Raw genomic sequence first — 24,554 nt, 5'->3', positions numbered from 1 at the left:
AGGGAACCCTCCCCGCTCTATATGCCACCTGGGTTTGGCTGATTTCCACCATAGCCCCAGCACTCAGGGTAACCCCATCGGGGTCCCTGGCAGATACCTGAATCCTCGCAGGACACAGGATCCCATAGAACCCTGGCCAGTGGTCGCCATTCAACAGCAGTGTTGGTCCATGGGCCCTGCCTAGCAGTTCAATCAACCCCTGCACTTGGAATGGGGACCATCTGTAGGAACTGGATCTCAGCTTTTCCAAACATGGACCCTCCCCTCCACTCCAGCAAATCCATTCTGCATTTGCAAGGCTCCCTGTGCAGCCTTCTCCTGCCACACCTGCCCCACTCTCCCAGCAGAGCTGCTGCGCCCTGGGAAGAGGGTGGGGGAAAGGTCGGTAAAATGGCCCATTTCCGGCTTATCTCTAATTTGCAGATGTCGATACCTAGACATGGGTGATCGATGGCCAGATCACTGCAGCCCCCCCACTGAACTCATGTGTGATCCCCTTAGGCTGTTTCTGGGTCTGAGCATGGTGGAAAGCAGGCATACCGCTTGAGACAGCTCTTCCCAGGCCAGCCCGGCCCTCCCTCTGCCCCGGGACCCCATGGCCAGGCCCCACGCCTGCTCACACACAGCGCCATTCAGCTGGAAGTTGCTAACAGCACGTACAACACAGAGCACTAATGGAATTCAATCCCTGCCTCCTGTACGCAAGGCGTTTGGCGCACGCTTGGCTTGGCACAGTGCAGGCGGCGTGGCTCCGACCTGTGCTCTCCGGGGCAATTCCTTGAAGAGCAAGGAGACAGGGCTAGTTTCAGGGGATCCAGGGAGGGAGTAAGGGGGTCAAACAGAGCACAGGGTAGCAGTGGGAGAAACTTCTCAGCAGAGCGAGTTACTGGGCTGTGGGCTTGTGAGGGCCGGGTCGGAGCCCTGTCGTGGCCATATTTCAATCTGATGTGGGCTAAACACAACCAAATGTACTGCAGGGAACAAGCCTGGCTCCTTGGGCCCATGCAGCCCATCCCCCATGGATCTTTCCCACCTCTCAGGAGGGGGAACATTATGGGACGCTTGGGGACGCACGTCTGCTCCTCCCCAGCCCCGCTTCAGCACAGGCACCTGTGACTTAAACACTGTGGATCCTGGGATGGATCGGATGTGCGCAGGGTGATATGCCCATCACCAGAGCATCTAAGCATGGCTCCTCCATCTGTAATGGCGGCAAGGCCCGCTTGGCTGTCCAAGCCTGTTGCCACTGGCGGCTAACTGGGGTGGGCCACAGACCACACCGAGGGAGGAAAAGCCGCATTAATGAATCCCACTGTGCAGCCCAGCTTGGATCTGGGAACAGGCTGAGTAGAGCTGCTGTTTCCTGGTTCCCGCCCACCTCAGGTTGCATGGAGTTGCCCTTCCTCCCTCACTGCATCCGGCGTGGCTTTAACTCTCCCATGGCCCCGCTGCTCCAGCGAGCGCCTTTAAAACACTCTCGGCCCGTCCTTCACGTTCCGCTGCTCAGCTCAGGAAGCGTCGCTCTCCCGCTCGCGTGCCCCACCTGCTTTGATGGGGCCGCCACCACTGTAAGCCATGCTGATGAAAGCGCGGGACCGTCAGCTGAGAAATATGGCATTATCCAGCTTAATGGCGCGGAACTCCTGAAGCCCGGAGATTTGAGCAAGCCCATTAGCTGACTGATAGAAACATAAGATTATAAAATAACTATTTATTCTGAGCCCGCCAACACCACTGAAAAGGCCCGGCTGTGGGGAGGGGCACCTCTCTCCAGCATGGACGCAGGGGGCTTTAGGTTGCTTCTCACACAAGGAATTCCCTTGCGCCGGTGTCACTCTTTAGACATCAGCAAGGCCCGTTGGTTTCGGTTTTTATTTTGTTGAGAATTTCCCAGGAATTCATCGTGTTTATTACAAAAACAAAAAAACAGGTGAAAAAAATCAAAAAAGTTAACGTCATAGTTTTCTGGGTAAATATCAGGGTTAATATGCTGGGGTCGAACCAGGTTACCATCCCACTACGTCTCCTTCTGGAGAAGGGAGCCTGGTCTGGGGAGTTCTGGCACTTTGGGGAGGGAAAGAAAAAAAATTAGTAAAAAAAATAACTAATTGTTTTTGTAAAACCCGGGAATCTTCTGGGCAAAACCGAAAACAAAGGGTCTTGGATGTCAAGGACACCAGCCATCCCAGCTGTGGGATTCCTCACCAGAAAGAGACAAACTGATCCCAAGTCTCATCTAAATGAAAGACCTAGGACAGGTAAACTATGTGAGGTAGTGTGGTCTAGTGGGTAGGACACTGGCCTATGAGCCAGAAGATTGGGGGGTCTATCCCCAGCTCTGCAGCTGGCCAGCGGTGTGACCTCTCCCATCTTGTGCCACTGAGGGCCCCCCGGTGCACTTATAATAAAAGGCTCATTCCTGTACTAAGCGTTGTCTCTTTACTCTCTACATTAAGAGAACGACAGAGTCCCGACAAAAGTCCTTTAGAGTGAGCTGAAACTCGGAAAACATAGGAAGAGCGGTCAACATAAATGCTTCAAAGACACCCTTAAGCAGAGTCTCAACTCATGCGGCATAAATATTGAGAACTTCGAAGACACAGCCAAGGACAGAGCTGAATGGAGATCATCTATCAATAATGGTTGTAAACACGTTGAGAAAGACAGATGCAACAAACTAATTGAAAGAACGGACCAAGCATCATGCCAAGTCTTCAGCGGGAGTCTGCACATTCCTATGTGACATCTGTTTGTGACCTTGCTCCTCACAGGTCGGACTGTGCAGCCACAAGAGGACGCAAAACAGGCTGTGACGTCAGCCTCGGCAACAATGGACAGACATACATTAGGAATATGAGGAAACCACACACTCACTGCTAGGTTTCGAATAGCCATAGACAAACATACAAAGCCTAACTACATAGACACGCTTCTGCAGCACACCACATGGAGGGCTGACAAACTATTTCAGGAGGTACTACCCAGCTCTGACACACTACACTAAGTCTTCCCATATTGGCAGTATCTCTTCCCAGAAGTGGCAAAGAAAAGGAAAAAAACGACAACAACATGGATTAAATAAAACCTCACAGCCATGAGAGAGAAAGAGAAGAAAGCTGAGAATGTGGAGAGAGAGAAAGAGCATGGAACCACCTCTGATATTTTTGTTTATTGTTTAATTCAATAAGGACAAATGCAAAGTACCCCACTTAGGAAGGAACAATCAGTTGCACACACACAAAATGGGAAATGACTGCCTAGGAAGGAGTACTGTGGAAAGGGATCTGGGGGTCATAATGGACCACAAGCTAAATATGTGTCAACAATGTAACACTGTTGCAAAAAAAGTGAACATAATTCTGGGATGTATTAGTAGGAGTGTTGTAAGCAAGACATGAGAAGTAATTCTTCCTCTCCACTCTTTGCTGATTAGGCCTCAACTGGAGTATTGTGTCCAGTTCTGGGCACCATATTTCAGGGAAGATGTGGACAAACTGGAGAAAGTCCAGAGAACAGCAACAAAAATGATTAAAGGTCTAGAAAACATGACCTACGAGGGAAGATTGAAAAAATTGGGTTTGTTTAGTCTGGAGAAGAGAAGACTGAGAGGGGACATGATAACCGTTTTCAAGTAGATGAAAGGTTGTTACAAGGAGGAGGGAGAAAAATTGTTCTTCTTAACTGCTGAGAATAGGACAAGAAGCAACAGGCTTAAATTGCAGCAAGGGAGGTTTAGGTTGGACATTAGGAAAAACTTCCTAACTGTCAGGGTGATTAAGCACTGGAATAAATTGCCTAGGGAGGTTGTGGAATCTCCACCATTGGAGATTTTTAAGGGCAGGTTGGACAAACACCTGTCAGGGACAGTCTAGATCAGTGGTCCCCAACCTTTCTTGTGGGAATAGCATATTGCTATTCCCAGAAGACTGTGGCGGGCGCCTGACACCCCGCTGCCGAAATGCCACCACCGAAAACTGGCAGCAGGAAGAAGCGCCGCTGCCGAAATGCCACCGAGAAACGGCAACGCTTTCGGCGGCATTTAGGTGGCGGGGTGTCCTGAGGGTGCACAAAAATGCCCCGGCGGGCACCATGGTGCCCGCGGGCTCCGTACTGGGGACCCCTGGTCTAGATAATACTTAGTCCTGCCATGAGTGCAGGGAACTGGACTAGATGACCTCTCAAGTCCTACCATTCTATGATTGTTCTATGATTCTAGAACCTTCCAGTCCTCCATTCTATGATTGTTCTATGATTCTAGAACCTTCCAGTCCTACCATTCTATGATTGTTCAATGCTTTGGTCCTAGCCCAGTAAGGCACCAAAGCACATGCTTAATTTTAAGCATGTGTCATCTTGTTGCTGTCAAAGGGACAGCCCACGTGGTTAAAGTTACGCACATTACCTGCTTTGCTGGATCAGGGCCTTACACACAGGGGTGCTGGGGGCTTTGGAATCAACCATCAGACACAAAGGGGAATGAAAGAGGCGTAGCTCTGATCTCCCTCTCTCATACACACTGCTCCACCAAAAACACCTCAAGCTAGCTCCTGGCCCCTGCCATGCCTGGTAATTGTAGAGTTCTCACTTATCTGCCTTTTTCTCCAGCTACGTGGTAGGACCCTGGCATACATGAGCAGTCAACAGCTCCAGCATCCTGTCCTGGAACTGCTGGAAGTCAGGTCGTTTGGTGATGGAACGTCAAAAGGCAGCATTTGGTGCATGTCCTAGGAATGGGGCTATTTTAGGAGTCTTGAGGAGGAGAGAATCAGTCCTAATCCCAGGAGCACCATTAGGTTGTGTCACCCACTTTCAGTGTGCCTTTAAGGCCCCTCTCTTTTTTTGGGGTGGTCATGCAGACGAGGCTGAGATCAGTCCGCCCCATAGACCGTGGCTGGGGTCCCTTCTTCGGATTTCCCACCAACACCAATGTGCAGAAGATGCCTAGGAGTGAGAAAACTCTAATGGACTTTCTGTCCATTAACCGAATGCCACACTTCAAGGGATAAGAGGCACTCGCGCCACCCGGGCACCACAGAAATGCCAAGGACTGACTTGCAGATGCGGCAGTGACTAGAGCATCCGATGCAATCACCTAGATTCCCCTCTTCACGGATTGCCTGTTTACACGGCTGTTGTAAAGCCCTGGGCCAGGGCATCGTTCATCTGTTGGTTTAGCTGGTAGAAAACATGGGACGCATTCTTGGCTGGTGTAAACTGGCATATTCCCTTTGAAGTTAATTTACACCATGTGAGGCAGACGCTAGGAATAAACAGACTAAGCAATTGCTCAGGGCTCCGAGAAGCTCAACGGGGCCCTATAGTCTCCCTTTCTTATAAGAATTTGCCCGTTTCAGTACAGTGAAGCTCAGAGATACGAACACCAGTTACGAACTGACCAGTCAGCCACACACCTCATTTGGAACCAGAAGTACGCAATCAGGCAGCGCCAGAGACACATACAAAAAGGCAAATGCAGAACAGTGCTGTGTTAAACGTAAACCACAGGGGAACACGAAGGGAAAGCAGCAGTTTTCTTCTGCATCATAAAGTTTCAAAGCTGTGGTAAGACAATGTTCAGTTGTAAACACTTTTGAAAGAACCACCATAACGTTTTGTTCAGAGTTACAAACAACTTACAAACACCTTGAGGAGTGGAACTCTGAGGTTCTACTGTATTGGGGGAGGGGAATATTCCTGCTTAGGGCCCCCACTGGGCTAACACCAGCATCCCCCCCACCCCGACAGCATTTCATATAGTAGCATATTTGCATTATATAAATATAATATATATAAATTACTAGTTATACTGACACATATACAGACACATACATATGTGTATGTATAATAAGCATTCACTATAGCAAGATCTGGCACCATATACATGTGTGTGTGTGTGTGTAAATAGCATTCACATTAGCAAGATCCGGCTCTGTGCCTTTGTGAGAGAGAGAGAGATTAGCATTCACTGTAGCATGATCTGAGTCAGTATATGTATCTGGCTCTGTGTGTATGCATGGGCATGCATGTAATTAGCAGACACTGTAACAAACACCATAGCTAGAGTTACGTGCAGCACCTGCTCTAACCCCACAATTGTAATTCACTCAAAGCTTCTCCTTTGGGAGATTGGTCTGAGTTGAGACGTGAATTGTTAGGAATCATTGCTAGTAATTATTTATCACTTGGGGAAGTTGGAAGGAAACCCATCCAGCTGGACTGAGTTATGGGAGGGGGACAAGAAAAAAAACCCAAACCCCTAAATCCTCTTATTCAGCGTTAAAAAGAAAAAGGCTTTTTTGCTTCTGTGTATACATGTGAGAAGCAGTGGAGTCTAGTGGTTGCAGCAGGTGACCGGGGTTCTAGCCCCCCCCCCCCCCCAATGACTCACTCTGGGATAAATCCTGCAATGTGCTGAGCACCTGATAAAAGGTGCTGAAATCCCTCCACTCCCCTTGGGCCTGATTCTCCACTCTCCTGCCTTGCTCTTTGTTCAGTCACTGGCACCAGAGCAAAGAACATGTAAACTGCTATCAGTTCCAAACGGTGCTGTTCTGTCCCCGCGTGGCACTGATGTAAATGGCCACACAAGGTGCAGGCCTGTGGAAAATCAGACCTGGTACCTACAGCATCATAGCACCGCAGTGAAACCAAAAAGTCCTGGATTCACTCAGAAGAACAACATCAGTGACCCACCAGAGGCTGTGCTGCCTAGTGGACAGAACACTGGTCTGGGACTCAGGAGCTCTGGGTTTTAGGCCTGGCTCTGACACTGGCCTACTGAGTGATCTTGGGTAAGTCACTTTCCCTTCTGGTACTTCAGTTTCCCCATCTGCAAAACAGGGATAATGCTATTGACCTCTTTTCTAAATCACTCAGATCTACTGATGAGAAGAGCTATGTAAGAGCCAGGTATTATTATTCACAGCATGTTGGATTCTAGGTTGGATATGAGGAAACACTAATTCACGAGGAGGATGGTGAAGCACTGGAACGGGTTCCCTAGGGAGGTGGTGGAATCTCCATCCTTAGAGGTTTTTAAGGCCCGGCTCGACAAAGCCCTGCCTGGGATGATTTAGTTGGGGATTGGCCCTGCTTTGAGCAGGGTGTTGGACTAGATGGCCTCCCGAGGTCTCTTCCAACCCTGATCTTCTAGGATTTCTCTGGTGGTCTCCCATTTGAGTACTGATGAAACCCAACCCTGCTTAGCTGGTGAAACCGGATGAGCTCACAGCTCTGGGTGAGACGGCTGCAAAGAAAAGAATTCAGAAAATACGGAGTTGTAGCAGAAATCCAGTCACTCCCCCCACCTCATTAAACCCTGCCAGCACTTCAGCATTTGCCGGCAGTAACGAAAGAGCCACCTCCTCCGCCTGTCACTTTGCCAGCCTGATTTCCTGTTCTTTTTTTCTAAATAGGAAAGAAAGTGGGGAGAAAGGGGTGTGGAAAGCCGGGTGACTGTATCTGAAACACTTGCCAGCGCAGAGCAAGATGTAACAAGTAATTAAAGGGAAATCAAACTTCACTTTTGGAAAGTTTTGCTTATGAGGCTGCAAATTAACGATTGCTCTCAGTCAAAGATGCACTCACTGACAGGCAATGGGGGAGGCTAGCTCTCCAGCTCTCCAGGTATAGGACACTCAAACCTGCAAGCGGCTGAGCAATTTAGTCATGATCCAGCAAAGCCCTTAAGCACCTACTTAACTTAAGGCACATATGTGATCCTATTAGAGTCAGTGCAGTGAGACAGGAGCACATGCTGAAGTGCTCCGATGGATCAAGGCCATGCGTCCCCTTCTACACACACCTCTGAGCATCTCCCAAAGCCTTAATAGTGTCCTTCTCTTTCTCTTCCTTCCCAGCCTAGAGGAGAAATAGCTTGACTAGGGAGGTCATGGAAGCTCCTTCACTGCAGGTTTTCAAAAGGAGGCTGGAGCCATCTGTCTTGGATAGTTTAAACCAGCGGCTCTCATCCTTTCCAGACTCCCGTACCCCTTGCAGGACTCTGATTTGTCTTGCGTACCCTCAAGTTTCACCTCACTTAAAAACGGCTTGCTTACAAAATCAGACTTAAAAATACAAAAGTGTCACAGCCACTAGTCCTGAAAAATTGCTTCCTTTCTCACTGTAGCATATAATTATAAAATAAATCAACTGGAATATAATATTGTACTTACATTTCAGTGTATGGTATACAGAGCAGTATAAACAAGTCATTGTCTGTATGAAATGTTAGTTTGTACTGCCTTTGTTAGTGGTTTTTATGGAGCCTGTTGTAAAACTAGGCCAGTGGTTCCCAAATTGGGGTTCGTGAACCCCTGGGGGGTTGCAGAACGTTACAGGGGGTTTGCCAGAAAAATTTCACTCATGGCGGCCAGAGGACCCCGGGCATTGGAGGCAGGCGGGATTCGGTTGCAGGGCAGACAGCCCGAGCCCCAGGGAGAGCAGGGCTGGGCAGTTGGGGCTGGCAGCCTGAACCCTGGCAGTCAGCAGGACCTCCAGCCCGAGCTCAGTGGAGCTCAGCTGACCGGGGTGCTCATCGGGGTCCAGCAGCAGGAGCCCCGCAGAGCGAGGAGGAAATTTAAACTTAAATCCTTGAAAATATTCATTTTCAAGAGGGGGTTCACGAGATTTCACAATTTAGTGAAAGGGGTTCGCGGGCTGTTAAAGTTTGGGAACCACTGAACTCAGCAAATATCTAGATGAGTTGATGTACCCCCTGGAAGACCTCTGAGTACCCCCAGGGGTACACATACCCCTGATTGAGAACCATTGGTTTAGACACTGGTTTAAATCCTGCATCTCGGCAGGAGGTTAGGCTAGATGACCCTTGTAGTCTCTTCTAACCCTGTGGCTCCATGAGTCTATGCTTTGGGGGTTCACCTAGACCAGTAAGGGGTTCTGTCACCGCCTGCTTTGCAACCCTGGGTGTCTGTGCTGTGCAGCTTTGGCTCAGAGCCCCGACGTCAGCAGCCTGCTCACAGTTCCTCCTGGCTGGGTGACCCCAACAACCCTTCCCGTCCCAAGTCTCCCCAAAACTGTCTCCCTGCAGCATCCAGTCCCTGGTACTGGACACTCCTACGTTCACTACCTCCAAAGAGCCAGGGCACACCACAGCTTGTTAACTCAGCTGGGATTATACATTCCACCTTCATACACACCACTGGGACAATTCATAGGAAAATGAAGAGTAACTTCATTAACAAAGAACATAATTTTAAGTGATTTCAAGCAAGAGCGAAAGCGAGATGAATGGGTTACAGACAAAACCAAACCAACCTGCTTGCTGGGATCTACAACTTAATTCTAGCAAGGTGTAGCTTCCTTGACCATAGCACCAAGTTGTCAGCGTTCTCCAGCATGCTTGGCAGGTGGAGCCATCTCTCACCCTGAGTGTTACAGAGCTGGTTGGCGACTGAATGGGTGACGAGCTGATGGAGGGAAAACTAAGTCAAGGAGCTGAGCTTTGCAGTTCGTTTGGAGCCTGGGAAACCTCAGGGTCTTTTCTCTCTTTCAGGAGCGAGTTCCATAGCTTAGGTCCGGCTCCTGAGAGCACTCTGTCTCCTGCGCTAGGGAGCCCCCTGACACTTGCATGGCTTTAGTGGAACAGCGAACACGGTCCCACTTAAGCAGGGGTGATGTGGAGTACAGAGCTTCTGATTTTAGATTTTAACAGATCCACCCCAATAAAACATGCCTGATACTCTCTATCCCCACCCCCCAAAAGAAACCAGTGTTTATTCAGCCAACATTGGAAAAGACATTGGACATGGTTACTAGATTCATGTGGACTTCACCCCATTCCCAGTGCAGTTTGGTTATACAGGCATGTTCCTGCTCCCTGGCTTGTATCTAAGGGTTTGTCTAGTAAGGGCAGTTAAGCGTGCTCTGGGAGTGTGATATCTAAAGCACACTGTATTGCACATTAATTGGTCTGGGTAGCCCTTGCTTGTGTATATTATATGGTCCCTAGTGTGCTTTAATGTAGTGCTTTTTGAAACAATACTCTGTGTCTATACAAAGAGAAAGCCCTACAAAACCCTGATTTTGGACAGCCATGTAGAATTCAAAAATGACTAAAAATAACCCCCCCAAAATGAAATTAATATCCCCCAAAAAACCAGATGCCTTAAGTATAGTCCATGTGGTGGCCTTCTGCAGAGGGGTGAATTTTGTTCTTGCTATGTTGTGCATGTGGTGGGATGACTTTTCAAAGACACGTTCAATGTGGAAGAGGAAGCATGCCTTTTCAGTGGACACCTAAAGCAACAGGCATCCACATCTGTTCTGGGTGAGGTTCTCAATGGCCTGGGTTATACTGGAAGACAGACTAGGTGATCCCAATGGTCCCTTAGTATCTATGACTATCAGAGTCTCAGCATGAGCTACTTAACAGAGAGCTTTGCAGATGATGCCCAAAGTTGAGGGTCAACCTCCTGCCCCTAGGGTTGGGGCAGGGTTATGGACTGAATATATAGGTGCCATGTTCAACATCTGCAATCAACCATTTGGTGTCTAAGGAAGGCAGCTTAGGTGGTGGTGAGACTTTCACAACCCCTTTCTGAGCACAGTTGAAACAAGTCCTGGTTAAAGCCTGGACTTCATCCCTGCAAAGAAAATCCCTCCTGGATGGCAGTTAGCCGTGAGGCTCCAAAGAGATTTTTACCCAAGGCCAGGAGAAGGTGCGTGTGCCCCAAAAGGCCATCACATCTTGTAGGCATCTGAGAGGAGAGTCTAATAATCAGCAGAGGGAAATGGATCGCCTTCTAACACGGCGACAGAGAACATGGATGTCGAACAATTGACAATTGGCTTAACCAGGTGCCGTCTAACTGCATTGCCAGTACCTTGGCAGCGAAGTGACTCAAGACACTTAACCACTCGTCTGCCTGGATGTCTGCTCATCCAAGCTGTGACACAATTCGATATGTAGATATTAGGGTTGGGTGAGCAGAGGTGTAAAGAAGTTAAGTGATTTTCCCAAGGTCTGATGATGAGTCAGTGGCAGCCTTACGGTGCTACGGTCATATTAACATAACGCCCGTTCCCAGCCCTCAGTGTTTAAACAAAACCCGGATTCAAAGCCTCTCCTAGGTTTTCAGTGTGTCTAGCTGTGACTGCGCTTCCCACTCCCTGTGAATAGGGAGCAGTTCTCATCTGATTCCCTGAGACAGGCGTCCCCTCCAGCATGGACCACCCCACCCTGCCAGCAATCACACCCTCCTCCAGCAGACACATAACCCCCAACAGAAAATCCATTACCTTAACAGCTGCCCCCCTCCCCACAAAAGAGGAAATCCCTCCTGCAGGGTCTAACCCCCCACCCCACACACACCCTAACAGCCCCGTCCCCTGTGAGACTAGGGATCTTGCCCAGCCCTACCTAACAGCCACCCATCCGTTCACCCAGGCGCCTGGCAATCCCTCCAGCACGCAGCATTCCCCTTCGGTGCCTGGGTGTGGTGAGCCCATCAATGGCCCAGTGCCATCTTCCAGCTCCAGCCCATCCTTATGGGGGGCTCATGTCCAGCTGGGAACTGAAGGAAACAGTTCCCAAGCCCAGCAAGCTTGCAGTGCCTTTTTGGGGCTGCCGCTGTGCTGCAGGGCCCACTGTAGGCCCTGCGTTCGGAGGATGACTCTCCAGACAGAATTGCCTACACACGCCCTCTCCAAACGGCACCATGCTAACCCTGGAGAAGCAGGCAGGCATCTTGCCAAGCGAGAGACACCATCCGAAATGAGGAGCCCTCCCAGGAGCAGAGCACTTAACAGAAACAAGGCTCAAAGCAGCATCCTCTCCCCACTCTCTTTGCCTGTGATGCCCGGTCACGTTCAGGGACCAGCCACACCCCGGCCGTGGGAGAGAAAGTGAATTATTCTGGTGATACAGTAGCTCCAAGCTGGGAGAGGACCGTGCTCAGAGAGAGACGATTTCCCATGCTGGACGCTGAACAGGTATTCTGGCCTGGGCATTAATCAGCCTCTAGACTAAGTCCTGGCAACACAGCCTCGCCTTTCTCCTTTGCTAAGGGTGACACCAAGGAGCTAGGGGATCCAAATGCTTTTTTTTTTTTTAATTCTTACCGAGTTTGCACAAAGGAAAGTGGAATTGATCCCTGTAGCTGCCTCTGGAAACCTACAGCTCAGCCACAAGAAACAGGCAGCGGCGGCCGAAAGGCCAAATCTATTAGGGGAAAACCAGTAATTTAATTACTGGGGAGTTTAGAAGCCGACTGTGACAGCGGCCGGGCCACCGGGGATGGGAGATTACCAGAAACCAGGGCTTTTCAGGCTGCCAAGTCACCTGAGCCGAAGAGGCCATGAATATTGCAGCAAGGCCGGTCCAGAGAGCTGGGGAGAAAGCAGGGACCGAGGACGATGCTTCAAAGCAAGAGATGCAAATTCTAGGTCTCTCCTGAGCACAAGCTGAGGAGCCAGGGGGCTGGTGCTAGATTCCCCCCATGCCTTTCTGCATTCGTTGTCTGCACCCTTTACGTTAGCTGAAGGCGAATGCATTTTAAGTCGATTTAGTGCTGGCTTGACAGAGCTGGAGCATAAGGGGCCGACCCCAAGCCCATTGTGATCAATGGAAAGTCTCCTCTTGACTCTGGGGGTGGTTTTGGAGCAAGCCCTGAATGCGTCCACAGAAGGGGCAGTGCACAGGGCAGAAGGAATCCCCGCAGGCTTCTCAGCCAGGACGGCTCCTCTGGGCGGCAGCACGTCTGACCAGGCCTCTCCTTGCCCCTTGGCTAAGAGCTGGGGGGGAGGGAATAACCACATGTGGGAGAGGCTTTAAATACCCTTCCCCGAACCCCATATATGGGGCCTGGTGCGTGCATCTGTGGCCCAGCCACTACAGGGGGACGGAGAAGGGTCGCTCCTTCTAGCCTAGGGCTGGCGAGAGGGGAAAGACGGAGGGACCGGGAGGCTGGTGTTTTCTATCAGCAGTGGAGCCGGAGCCAGCAAAGCTTCCTCCATCTGTGCCTGGAGCGACCCGCCTCAGAAACGCGAGGGCAGTTTGGTCTCCAGGGCTCATCCAGCCCGTGGCCTCTCTGCTGAGCCTGCCCAGTTCTGGGCTGGATGGCTTTGCAACACACCCACTGGGAACTGGGCTGGGAGTGTGAGCGGTTCTGCTGTAGCACCCCCTGCTGGCCAAACACATCACTGCAGGTGCTCCTTGCCTCAGTTTCCCTTCACCTCCATTTTCTGCGATTCACAGGGCTCAGCCCTCCGCCCGGGTCATGCTCAGAGCTCCGTCCCCTTCCAGGCTAACACCAGGGAGCTCTTCCTCCCTGCTTGGGCCCCTCTTCAGCCAGCCCTCCCCGCAGTTCCCAGCCCTTCCAGGATACCTTTAAGTTCGTCCACTCTGGGTTGGAGCCCCAGCTCCCAGGCCGCTTCCCTGGAGTCCTTCCAGTCCCTCCTTGGGGGCCTTCCCCTGAGCCCAGCAGTTCCTCCTTCCAAGTGAGCTCTCTGCTTTGCTGAGGCTCAGGTGTTTATCAGGCTGTCACCTGACCCCAGTTAGTCCAGTCCCTCAGCTGGGGGGCAGCTAATCATGGCACAGCTGGGGCTGATTGAACAGGGCTGGCTCATAAAGGGCAAACCACCTATTATAGGGAGCATCAGCTCATTTCCCACAGGCCCCCACACAGCCACCAGATAATAACACGTCTTGGGCCCTACCAGTCTGAGCTGGCAACCTGGGGGAAGCTCTGCCTTCCCCTCCCAGGCTGCTGAGCAGCTGGTCCCCTCAGGGTCTGCACACTGCAGGCGTTTCCTTTTCATTCACCTTTCCCCTGACCCTTGGTAGGGGCTGCAGTGGACAGCTGACTCCTGTCCAGTTTCTCAGCAGCTGCTTCCCTCTCTGGACCAGGTTCTGAGTGCTCTGGAGGGAGAGAAAACAATCCCACCCTGTGCAGGACGACACCCTGGAGGAGGACGTTGGCCTGGTCCCACAGTGATAAGCTGATGCACTGGAGCACGTGGGACTCCAGCATGTGCGTAGGGTTCCGCATAACCTAACTGCCACTTGCATCGGCTGCAACCCGGAGAGTAAAACTAACCGGTTAAGTCGTGGCTGGACGGAAAAGGCAGCTTAGAAAAATGCATTGCAGCCAAAGCAGCATTTGGGATAAGGCAGCGTTCCCTCCCCGTCCCAGCGAGAAAGGTGATGGATCCCGGAGCAGGAACGAGAAAGTGAGGTCTTCTCCCACCAAAGGATTCCGCGCACGGAAGAGTGGGAGGAGAAGATTCTCTTAAAACGGCATGGTTGCCATCTAGAGGGAAGTAGGGGGAAATGAGAGAAAAATCCAGCGAGGATGTGCCCTGTGCCAGGCAGCTACTGCAGTACCGCTCATGCACAGTAATGCCTGGACACCCAGGAGAGACGCCAGGATAGAAATCCCACCAAGGACAGAGACCTCACATGGATGAGAGTCAGTTTTGTAGCCAGCCCATCCACTTGGCCAATGCAAGATCTTTCCCTACGGTGTGTTTGCGAAGGCTCCAAGACAAGGTCATGCCGGTCCTTCGCTTTCCATGGCAGTCAAGTGCCAAGTTCAGTGAGGCTGTGAACGGCCCGACGGGTGGAATGGTAAAGCAGTGTAACTCGCACCCACCTGGTGTTCCTAGGGGGTGACTCTCACAACGAAGGCCGGATTCGGATCGGAGTTACGACGAGCGCCAGGGCAGAATCCAGCCCCACGAGGAAGCGGATGCTGCAGCTAGGGAAGCAACATCCGGGCGTGTGGTAAATCAGTGCCCTGCTGACTGCACCAGAGTTCCCCAAAGGATGAAGGCGGCGAGACATTCTGCGTTAGGACCAGACTGTGCCTCTCTAGGGACGGGCCCCGCCCTGTGTGGTTTAGCACGACGGGGACCCAACTCTGGACAGCTCTATAGCGGAGCTAAGCATCACTTTACCTGATACCCATATAGCCCCTACAGGGAGGATGTGTGTCTTCACGGCAGAGTTAGCCTAGGTTCTTACTCAGGGGTTGCCCCGGTCCCACTCCCATCCAAATGCAAACCCCTCCCTCTCACCCAAGTTAAGTGGTGCTTTCAACCCAGGCTAACTGGCCTGGTGGTGGTGGAGTGTAAGAGTCTGAGCTCCACTTTCACTGGTGACCCACCTGCTGCCATGAGAATACCGATAAGTCACTCCAGAGCCTTCCCACAAGAGTGACAAGCCAAGGTGATCTCAGCAGCAGTGTTTGAATGGACCACTGTGAGAGCCCGAGGTGTTTCTGGAGGCGGAGGCTCTGAGGTCTATCCCACACTGCTATGGTGCCTGATGGCTGTGAAGCCCTGTCATGTCTGCAGGCTCAGATCTTAAACCCATGTTTTTTATATTCCTATATAAAAAGGAATTTGAGGTGAAAGCCCAAGCGGGTTTAAAAGTAAAGAAGCCGCATGGCTTAAAAGGATTAGGAAAGAATGTGCTGAAGAACCAACTGAAAAAAGAACTTTAATACCCTAGCTGAGCTGGTCAGAAAACCTCCACCTGCTGGAAGCCAGGAAAGAACAGATCCGGCAGGTCTGCGCAGCTGGTACCTACGGTTTCCCGTTAGAGTGAACCGATGGCATGTTTTATTTGTTCTTGTCTCCATCTGCTGGTAGGAGTGGGAGGTCGTATTCCTCGCTGCCTGGCGTTTCAGGAGACAGGAAAATAAGGGTTCAATTCTCCTCTCATTTGCAACAGCTCTATGCCAAATATCAATCCATCGACTACAGTGGAATCACTCCTGACGTGCACTGGTGGAAGTGAGATGAGGCTTTAAAAACTAGCAACGGGTGAGATTTCATCTAGAATGTGAGCAGATGAAAAGTAGGTGTTTGTCACAAGCCTCGGAGCAGTTATTCTTTCTCAAGAGCAAGGAGGCTGCAAGGCCAGACCAGCACTACAGTGAGCCTTAGGAATAAGAAAAGCAGATGAACAGAGACACCTTCAAGCCAGCCCAGGAAGCAGACACCTCAGACCAAGGGGTTAAATTCACCAATGTGCGGAGTGCCAACATCATGTGGACCGTTTAAGTCCCACTTAAGCTGTTAGGCCCCGATCCTGCAATGCGATACAAACAGGAAGACTGCCTGCACTCATGCTCAGTCCCTCTAAAATCAATGAAGGACCGCAGGATCGGGGCTCAGGGTTTAAGTGAGACTTCAGTGGTACGTAGGCCTTGCATTGGTCCTCTGCCCGGGGGTGAATTTCACTTCCTCTGCAGGACTATTTTCATTGTTTACAGCAGTACATCCCACATGGAGCCATTCATTCTACGGCAATACGGAGGATAAAGGAAAACAAACCATAGCAGCGGGTAATTAGCAAGGGACCTGGAGGAACCAAGGAGCTGCTCCTCAGATATCAGAGAGACCTTACTCTGCTTGTCAGTAAGCACTCTGCAGAAGAGGACTGCTCTTCAAGATGTGGTCCTGACACTAACAGGAGGAAGAAGTAGATGCAAGAGGAGAGTCCTCACCTCCACTGTCATCTGGTAATGCAGGAGATCAAAAAGCTCTCATTAGGTTTCTTGCTTGTTTCTCATCCCAGCGGGCTGGCGGCGGGTGGGAAAGAAGTCTTCAAAAGTCTGAACACGCCAGGACAACCCAACCACAGATTTTACATTAGAACATTTATTTCTCAGAGAGAAAATAGAGTTTCAGACAGTCAGATTATAGTAGGTAAAATTAGCATTTTTTTTCTTTACAAGCATAGATTTTCTTATTACCTCTCTTATACCATCTGATATAAACAATTCTAGAAAGCAAATAAACTCACTTTCTACAATAAATAGAGCAATCTGTGCTTTACAGCAGACTGACAGTAACGTTTAGGTCCCGTAGCAACAGCAGGATATTAGCCAATTAAAATTCTAAAATGTCATTAAAAAAAAGAAAAAAAAAAAAAGGAAACAAAACAAAACAAATCCCCCACCCTGCCCCCAAGATCTTAAAACAGTTATACACAGGTCACAAGTCCACAGCTGAGCTACTATCTGGAAAAAGTGTATGTTCCTTTAAATAAATTATACTGTGTGCATACAAAAAGACCCAGCAACACAACTGAGGACTTTCAAGAATGGTGACAATAGGCCTGAATAATTTAGAACGATATTTTACAACTATGTACACAACTTCCTTCCCTATCCACACTCTTTAGGGATTATTATTATTTTTACAAAATCCTATACCCCGTCTTTATACAGGTATTTTCCTTAAGGTGTGGTTCCATGTCCCAATGTATAAGAAGTGGTACTTTAAAAAAGTAGACCAAGTAGAAATGGCAGTGATTTCCCCCCCACCCCCATTTATTATTATTTTCTCCCCACATTCTCTTTAGTATGAAAAAGTTAAAATAATAAAAAAGTATTGAGTTAAAAAGCGAAAGGGTGATATTCTGTCTGCAATCTTGAATCTGCACCTTTGGTTCTTAAAATTTAAAAGGAAAAAAAACCCCCCACAATAGAACAGATAAGAGAAATGATGAATCCTTGGCTAATAGAAAAGAAAAGTTTTGTCATCAGCTTTCAAGCATTAGCTGTCCCTGGTTTTGCAATACAAAAGCAGTAAAACAGGGTTCTCTGCAGAGCTGGGTTTTTGTTTTTGTTTTGTTTTGAACGGATCGCAAATGCTAGAGACCCACAGAGCAGGGAAGAGATGTGAACGGGTGAAACGGTTATGTGCTCCAGCTAGCAGAAATCCAGTCACAGCTTTAATTCAGTCCAAACCAAGCTGGAGGAAAACTTTAAAAAGACAGTCCGTGAAAAAATAAGGGCAGAGAAGAATTGGGGGGTCTGACATTCCAACTAGTTATTTTAAACTGAACACACATAAAACGACACCACAGGGCGTCTTCCTCCCGCCCTGATCAACGTTAGTGTCGGTCAAGCTGCTCCAGCTGATTAGACACTTCCAAAATTAGGTTAAAAAAACATAAAAGACGTTTTCTTGCCCAGACTCAATACTCTGTTAAGATGCAATATGAAGAACATGTTCTTGGAATTGTCACATAGTCACTGAAATTGAAATTTACACATGAAACTATTGACTATAAATGTCTAGGTCACACACACATAAAAATAAAAAATAAAATTAGGGGACTTGTTTTTTATATTTAAAGCTCTGTGCATTTGTGCATGTGTGCGTAAGGAGAAAGGGAGAGTTATCAAAATATGATCTCAATCTTTTCTAATTGTGGTGAAAACCTACCATGAAAACATATTATATATACATAGGCATGAGAGTCATAACAATAACAGTAGGCTGCAAATTTGTTAACGCCATGGGGCAACCAATGTCATTTAAAAAATAAAATTAAAAAAGTCCAGTGATGGTTATTGTAAATTTGGCACAAGACAGTCCAGTAGGAGTTCCACTAAAGGGTACTGGTTTATTTACAATGGTGATGGATTCCAGAGAATTACTCAGAGCTGGCTGCAGACTAAAAACCCAAGAGGTGTGGGGCGTGATGTCCAACCATCAGACTGCAGCTCCCCCCCCACACTTCACCAGCTTCTTTCTTGTGGTCCAGCCTAATAGATCACTTCCTCTCCTGCCGGCTCTTCAATGAGACACATTCAGAAAGAATCCGGACAGGCTTTTTGGCACGAATCAAGGTACTTTATAGGAGCTTCTTACACTGCTAGGCATAGTGCATCTCTCACAGGAACACAAAAGAACACAGCAGATGCCCCATCACGCTCCCCCAGGCAGGGAGGAATCCCCTACCGTTCTGTGCATGGCAAGGTCCACTGTGCCAACAGGTGCAAGCACTGGGTCTGAAAAAATGGGGCAGAGTGGGCATTTCCGAATCCCTACAGATAATTTGACGTGACAAAGGGGTGGTCTCCCCGGACGCGGCTCATGTGGATCATTGCTCGGTCGTACGCCACCTGGACGGACTTGCGGATGCTGGTTTTTCGGCCCTCCATCATCTTTAGCTTGTCCACTGTGTCGTCCACCCCAAGGGGAAGAACTTTGTCTCGCGGAAGCCATTGCCTGCAATCCAAGCAGAATACCAAAAACCCTGTCACCGAGAGAAATGGAGAGAGGGCAGATGGGAAAGAATGGCCAATGGCCCAGGGCCACCGAGACTTCCAGCCCTTTCAAGGCTAAGGGCTAAAATCTCTCTAGCTTTGCAGAAAGCTACATTCATAAGTGCAATGAAGCTTGAGAATCCCTGTGCTATGCCTCTTGTGGATGGAGTCACTATGTCGGTGTAGTATGGCACTTACATCGACAGGACAAGCCTGTAGTGTAGACATTGATGTAAGCAGGCCAACATGAGCTGCCTTACGTTGACCTGTGTATTGCAGACCATGCCTAAGGGAGTTCGGCGCTCGCTGAAATGGAATGTGGATGTCTAATTCCCTTAGGCTCCTTTGAAAAGCCTAGCCTCATTCCATTTTGCAATGCCAAGAGGAGAGTTAATAATAAAAGAAGAAAGAAAAATCCTATTCATTATCTCTTCTGGGTTCCCTAGCGTATCTGTCTACTCTGTGTCTACTTTGTTCAGAGTGTAAGCTCTTTGAAACAGTGATCTGAAGTGCACATGGATATTACCTACCATGTGACTTTTGCCTGCACAGTCAGTTCCTCTTTCCTTGTGGGAACTCCTGATTCATTAATGCAGCTCCTTGAGGGTATGGCTATCAGCATCATTATAGGGACTCACCTCTCTCCCAGGACGTCTGCAGTGTTGTTGTAGCCGTATTGGTCCCAAGACATGAGAGAGACAAGGTGGGTTACGTAATATCTTTTAGTGGACCAACTTCTCCAGAGACCTGAAGAAGAGCTCTGTGTACCTCGATAGCTTGTCTCTTTCACTCACAGAACCTGGTCCACTAAAAGATATTAGCTCACCCCCCTTGTCTCTCTCCCAGGTGTCGCTCCAGTTTTACAATCTTTACATTGCTTCACATATGGATTTCAAGGCTTTCTTGCTTATTTTCAAAGCACTTCATTGGCTTGGGGCTTATTATATCTGATTGGTCTTTTGCTACCATATAAACCTGGTCCTCCACTGAGGCCACGATCAGGAGGGTATTTAGTCTGTCTGAGATCGAACGATAAAGTCCTTGAGAGCTAGGCACAAAATTTGCACTTGGATGCCTTACGATAGGTTCCTAAAATCTGTATTATGGAACTTGAACAAATAGCCTGACCTGGAAACTGTAGGCACTCAGCACCTCTGAAAAATGTGGCTGCTTGTTTAGGTGTCTAAATATGGAATAAGTCTAACGTTTTGAAAATGCTGACCTAGAAATTTCAGCAAACTTTCTCTACAACGGTAGAACTGGATGCACGGTCTGCCTCAGCTTTCAGAACAAAAGGCACTTTTTATTGGCTGCTGATTTTGACTGTAAAATTAGTTCTCGATACAATTCAGTATTTTTCTTGTAAAAGCATCCTGTGACCCTGGAGGAAGGCCATTGTGCAAATAAATGCCTCTTCCAGCTGCTGATCATGTAAGCAGGAGACCACACTGTCATGCATTCGGGCAAGGGAGAGGTGTGCAAACTCCTTCAAGGAGATTTTTGCAACTGCTGTGCCTTTAAAAATGCTCCACCTTAAATCTGCCTTAATAATGTTAAATCTTCCTTCTGGGCAGCCCATCCCACGATGTCTGTTCACTCACCAGGTTCTCTTGTTGTCAAAGAACAGGACAAGGAAGAGCTTTTCTCCTGCCTCTGTCTGTTTCTGCTCCCCCAACTTCAAAACATCCAGGGGAGGGACAGGGATGGGGACTCCATTGTGAAGGAGGCCCTCGCGCGGCATCTTGGGATCAATTATCTGGAGAGACAGATGAGGCGCACGGATCAGTATTTCGAAAGCCCCACCACAGGAAGACTCCTGCAAGTTCAGCCTAAGAGCACAGCCCTGCTCTGCACTGCCTGAGCAAAAAGGCACCGGGGGGAGGGAACCTGCAGGGAACAGGAGGGAGGAAGAGGATGCGAGTGCGTGCAGAAGAGTTCAGACTTTTGATAGCAGACATGGGATTTCCCAATGCAAAAGACATTTGTGCTAATAGAAGGGCTCCCGATTTGCTCAGCACCAGAGATTAAACAACTTTATAGCCAAGCTAAATGCAGTCTGAAGCCAATGAGTTTACATGGGATATCAGTCAGGACTGAAATGGTCAATGGGAGCCATACAAGCACCTAAGATAATTAGATAGTCATTATGATTATAATTTCATATTTATATTACAGTAGCAATCAGAGGCTCTGGTCAGGATCAAGGTCCTATTATGCTAAGCATGAAGCCCTGAAGAAAAGCAGAGAAAGCATAGCTTATATATACTCTCTCTCTTTCAGTATGTCCAAGCTAGATAGTTAAAGTAACCTATGGCATATAAGGAAGAGGCACCCTCCTGCTCCATTTGAGTAACGCCCTGCATAGAGCCTTCGTAGAAGCGGCTTTGTCTCTAGGGCGTATGCAGTATTGTGGGAGACCCATAAAGGTCTCCAGCCAAGAGGCTAATGTTGAAAGGGAAAGAACATGAACATACAGCATTGAGTTAGGCACTGTCACAATACTGTATTTTAATATATACTTTTTTGGTAGCCAATAACTCAGTATAAATCCAGTATTTTATTATTTAAAGAGGGCTTTCCCCCTAAGTTCACACAGTAAATGTGACAAGATTATTACATTCAATAGGCATAAGTTGATCTCACTCATGCCAGTGTTACCCAGCTGCAACTCCATGGACTTCATTGGAGTTACTTCTGAATTTACACTGGTACTAAATGAGAATCCGGTCCAGTATTTCAGAAGTGTTGACAGGCAGTGCCAGACCCGGGGGTACTCTGGACAAAAATTCAGTCATTTAGGGCAGATCTAAAAGTAGATGTATCAATTCTCTCTGCATAAAGCAGATATGCCAGTGTGCCAACATTTACATGAAGTCAGATGGGGAAGATGAAACTGCAGAAACCAGATATGAAACCAGGTCCAGTCTTCTGTGCTTTCCAACCTGGGCGCAGAGATGCATCCTACTGGCTTGGATGACCAGTTGGGCTCTGACACGGGCCAGCTGGACGAATTTGAAAACACTCTTTATCAGCACAGCAGATTGGGCCCTGTTTCAAACGTGACATAAGACTCTGTCTATACTGATATAACCATTTAAAAACCAAGCTTCAACACAGTCTAAACTCTGCTTGTGGCCAAACTGGGATGGCACAGAACAATTGTTCTTTACCTTGGGCTCCTACCTGGGCTAGGAACATGGATTATGAACACCATTCTAGAATAGTTTGGTCCTGTCTACAGTAACTGGCCAAACAGTGATGGAATTCTGCTTGGCCACAAACAAGTATAAACCCTGGTTACGCTCAAGCATGGTGTTAAAACTCTGCTGTTTCACCAGCGTTGATGGCGCCTTTGTACTTTCCATGCCTTTGTCTACAATAGCTTTTATTTCCTACAATTTTCCATCAAAGGGGTCAAAGGGTAACCAGCTACCATCAGCTTTGTGTCTATCCTAGCACTCCCAACAATGCAGATGCACAAGTGGTAGCCATACTGGGAAATTACACAGACAAGGGAAACAAAAAGATCAGCTTCTTGAGAGACGTCTTTGTTCTATTCAGCAGAAACTGTGAAGAGTAGAATCACACTTACTGCTTATCTGGCTTCTGTTCAACCTTATGTCAGAATTCTCTCTTTATTGGTTATTTAAATAATGCTTGTCAAACACAGTGCTAACTACGCTTTTTAGCAATAGCTGTGTTCATTGTCTTAGACCATGAACTCTAGCACGTTTCCTTTAAACCCCTAATGCCAGTCTATGGATTTCTTAGCAACAGCCTGTGCACCCATCTCGAAAGGTATTAAGGAACTGTTGTTCAAAAGGCCAGGTGCCTAAGGCTTGGCGCAAAAATGTGCATGCAACAGCATAGCTAATTTGCACATGCAATTATTGTAATTGTACCCATTCATTGGGTATCTGCACATGCAAATGGCCCGTTAGGAATCTACATGTGTGAATGCAGAAATTATGCAAGCAAAGTGTGTAATTGCTCCTGCATGTTTCATGTGGCCAACAGCACAGATAGCTCTCGCAATGCGCCATAACAGTGAGCAAGATAGGAGAAGAAAGTGCTCATTTTTTGGCACCAACAGATTTATGTTTTGCAACATTTTCCCAATGGTCTGAAACAATGAGTAAAATGGCAGTTGACAGTGCAAAGCAAAGAACCAGGCATTACGTGAACGGGAGGAAGTTTCTCTTTTCTAACTGGCTACGCTGCACCCCCAGCACTGGACTCTGCGTTGCTAACCTTGCTGCTACAGCAAGGGAGGACCCTGTGCGACAGGCGTACTTACCAAGGCAGGGTAGGACGGATAGCCTCGACACTTTGCCCACACGAGCTCCAAAGGTTCCAGTTCAGCATGGCTCTCAAACGGCATGAGGAGGTTTCTGCCTAAGGGGTCACAAAGAAACACGACTTAGAAGTGCCTGAGCATTAGTATAGAGAAGTAGGGAACAGAAGAAACATCTCTGTCTACGAACCCAGACACACCAGCCCACACATTCTCCAAAGCAACCAGCTAACGCAGATGAGACTGCTGTCGTGGCTAAAATACACGAGCAGAATTCCTGGCTTGCTTTTTTAAACCTCCTTGCTACGTGGTAAGTGCACAGCTGAAATTTCACTGTGTTCAAAATAAACCTACATCCGCCCCACCTTTTACCCCACAAACAGATCCACGTCACCACTAGTACGTGTGCGGCTACATCCGTTTTATAATCAACCCCATTTTCCTGATGGAGGGATGACGCAAAATGAAAAGTCACTTGTTTTTGCCTTCTGCTGCCACCCCATGTCCCTGCTCCAAGGCTCTATGTTGTCGTGCAACACCAGAAATAGAGTTGATTCACACCCTCACGCAGAGCAGGGCGTAAAGTAAGCAGGAAGGGTCTCCACCTCCTCTCCATGCCTTGGGTAAGGAGCAGTCCCACACAGTTCCCCTTCCTCTGGGGGTGGTGCAATGAGAGCTCCCCCTCCTGGGCTAATCTATTTTAATTACTGTGCTGGACAATCTGGCTTCATGACTCAGGGCTTGGAAGTTGGAGACTGGGATCTGTCCACCTGTGACTATAAGGTCAGTTGTTTGGAGATGATTATTATTTATTAATTATTATTATTATTTGTATTACCGTAGTGCTAGGAGCCTGAGTCCTGGACCAGGACCCCACTGTGCTAGAGGCTGTACAAGCACGGAACAAAAAGATGGTCCCCCGGCCTGGAATTTCCCCAGCCAGACACGAGGTGGGTCTCACTGGTCCCATGCCAACCTTCCTCTCTTCTGATGCAAAATGCACATGGCTGTGCCTCCGGGATGCCACTGCAGCCCTGCTTGGCCCCAGACCAACAATATTTTATAAATCGTTACTTCCCTAATAGTACAACTGCTCCAGCTCCTCCAAATTCTGAAACACTCGGACGTGGCTCAGCAGGGTCCCCAGTACAGCTCTCGCAACATCGGGGAAAGGCGAGCAAAGAACAGCTGAGAAGGTGATAAGTGCTTTTGCTCCTGATCTCATTTCCCAA

At 48.5% G+C, this 24,554-nt stretch overlaps 1 protein-coding gene across 4 annotated transcripts in view; it reads right to left on the bottom strand.

Annotated features, from left to right (window-relative positions):
- Positions 1 to 17,598: 17,598 nt before the first annotated feature.
- The window catches only part of BRPF3 (bromodomain and PHD finger containing 3), a 46,405-nt gene continuing 39,449 nt past the window's right edge, over positions 17,599 to 24,554 (bottom strand). For all 4 annotated transcript variants that reach the window (XM_037884928.2, XM_037884926.2, XM_037884927.2 and 1 more), the window contains exons 11-13: positions 23,326 to 23,423; positions 20,630 to 20,784; positions 17,599 to 18,990 (exon numbers count right to left, since the gene is read on the bottom strand). In XM_037884928.2, the coding sequence (XP_037740856.1) occupies positions 18,807 to 18,990; positions 20,630 to 20,784; positions 23,326 to 23,423 (437 nt within the window). In that variant the 3' untranslated portion in view covers positions 17,599 to 18,806. The remainder of the gene's footprint in view (positions 18,991 to 20,629; positions 20,785 to 23,325; positions 23,424 to 24,554) is intronic.

This window comes from Chelonia mydas, chromosome 21 (genome assembly GCF_015237465.2).
Source record: "Chelonia mydas isolate rCheMyd1 chromosome 21, rCheMyd1.pri.v2, whole genome shotgun sequence".
NCBI classification, from domain to species: domain Eukaryota; kingdom Metazoa; phylum Chordata; order Testudines; family Cheloniidae; genus Chelonia; species Chelonia mydas.
The sequence above is the reverse complement of the archived record's forward strand: the minus strand, read 5'-3'. Positions and strand labels throughout refer to the sequence as shown.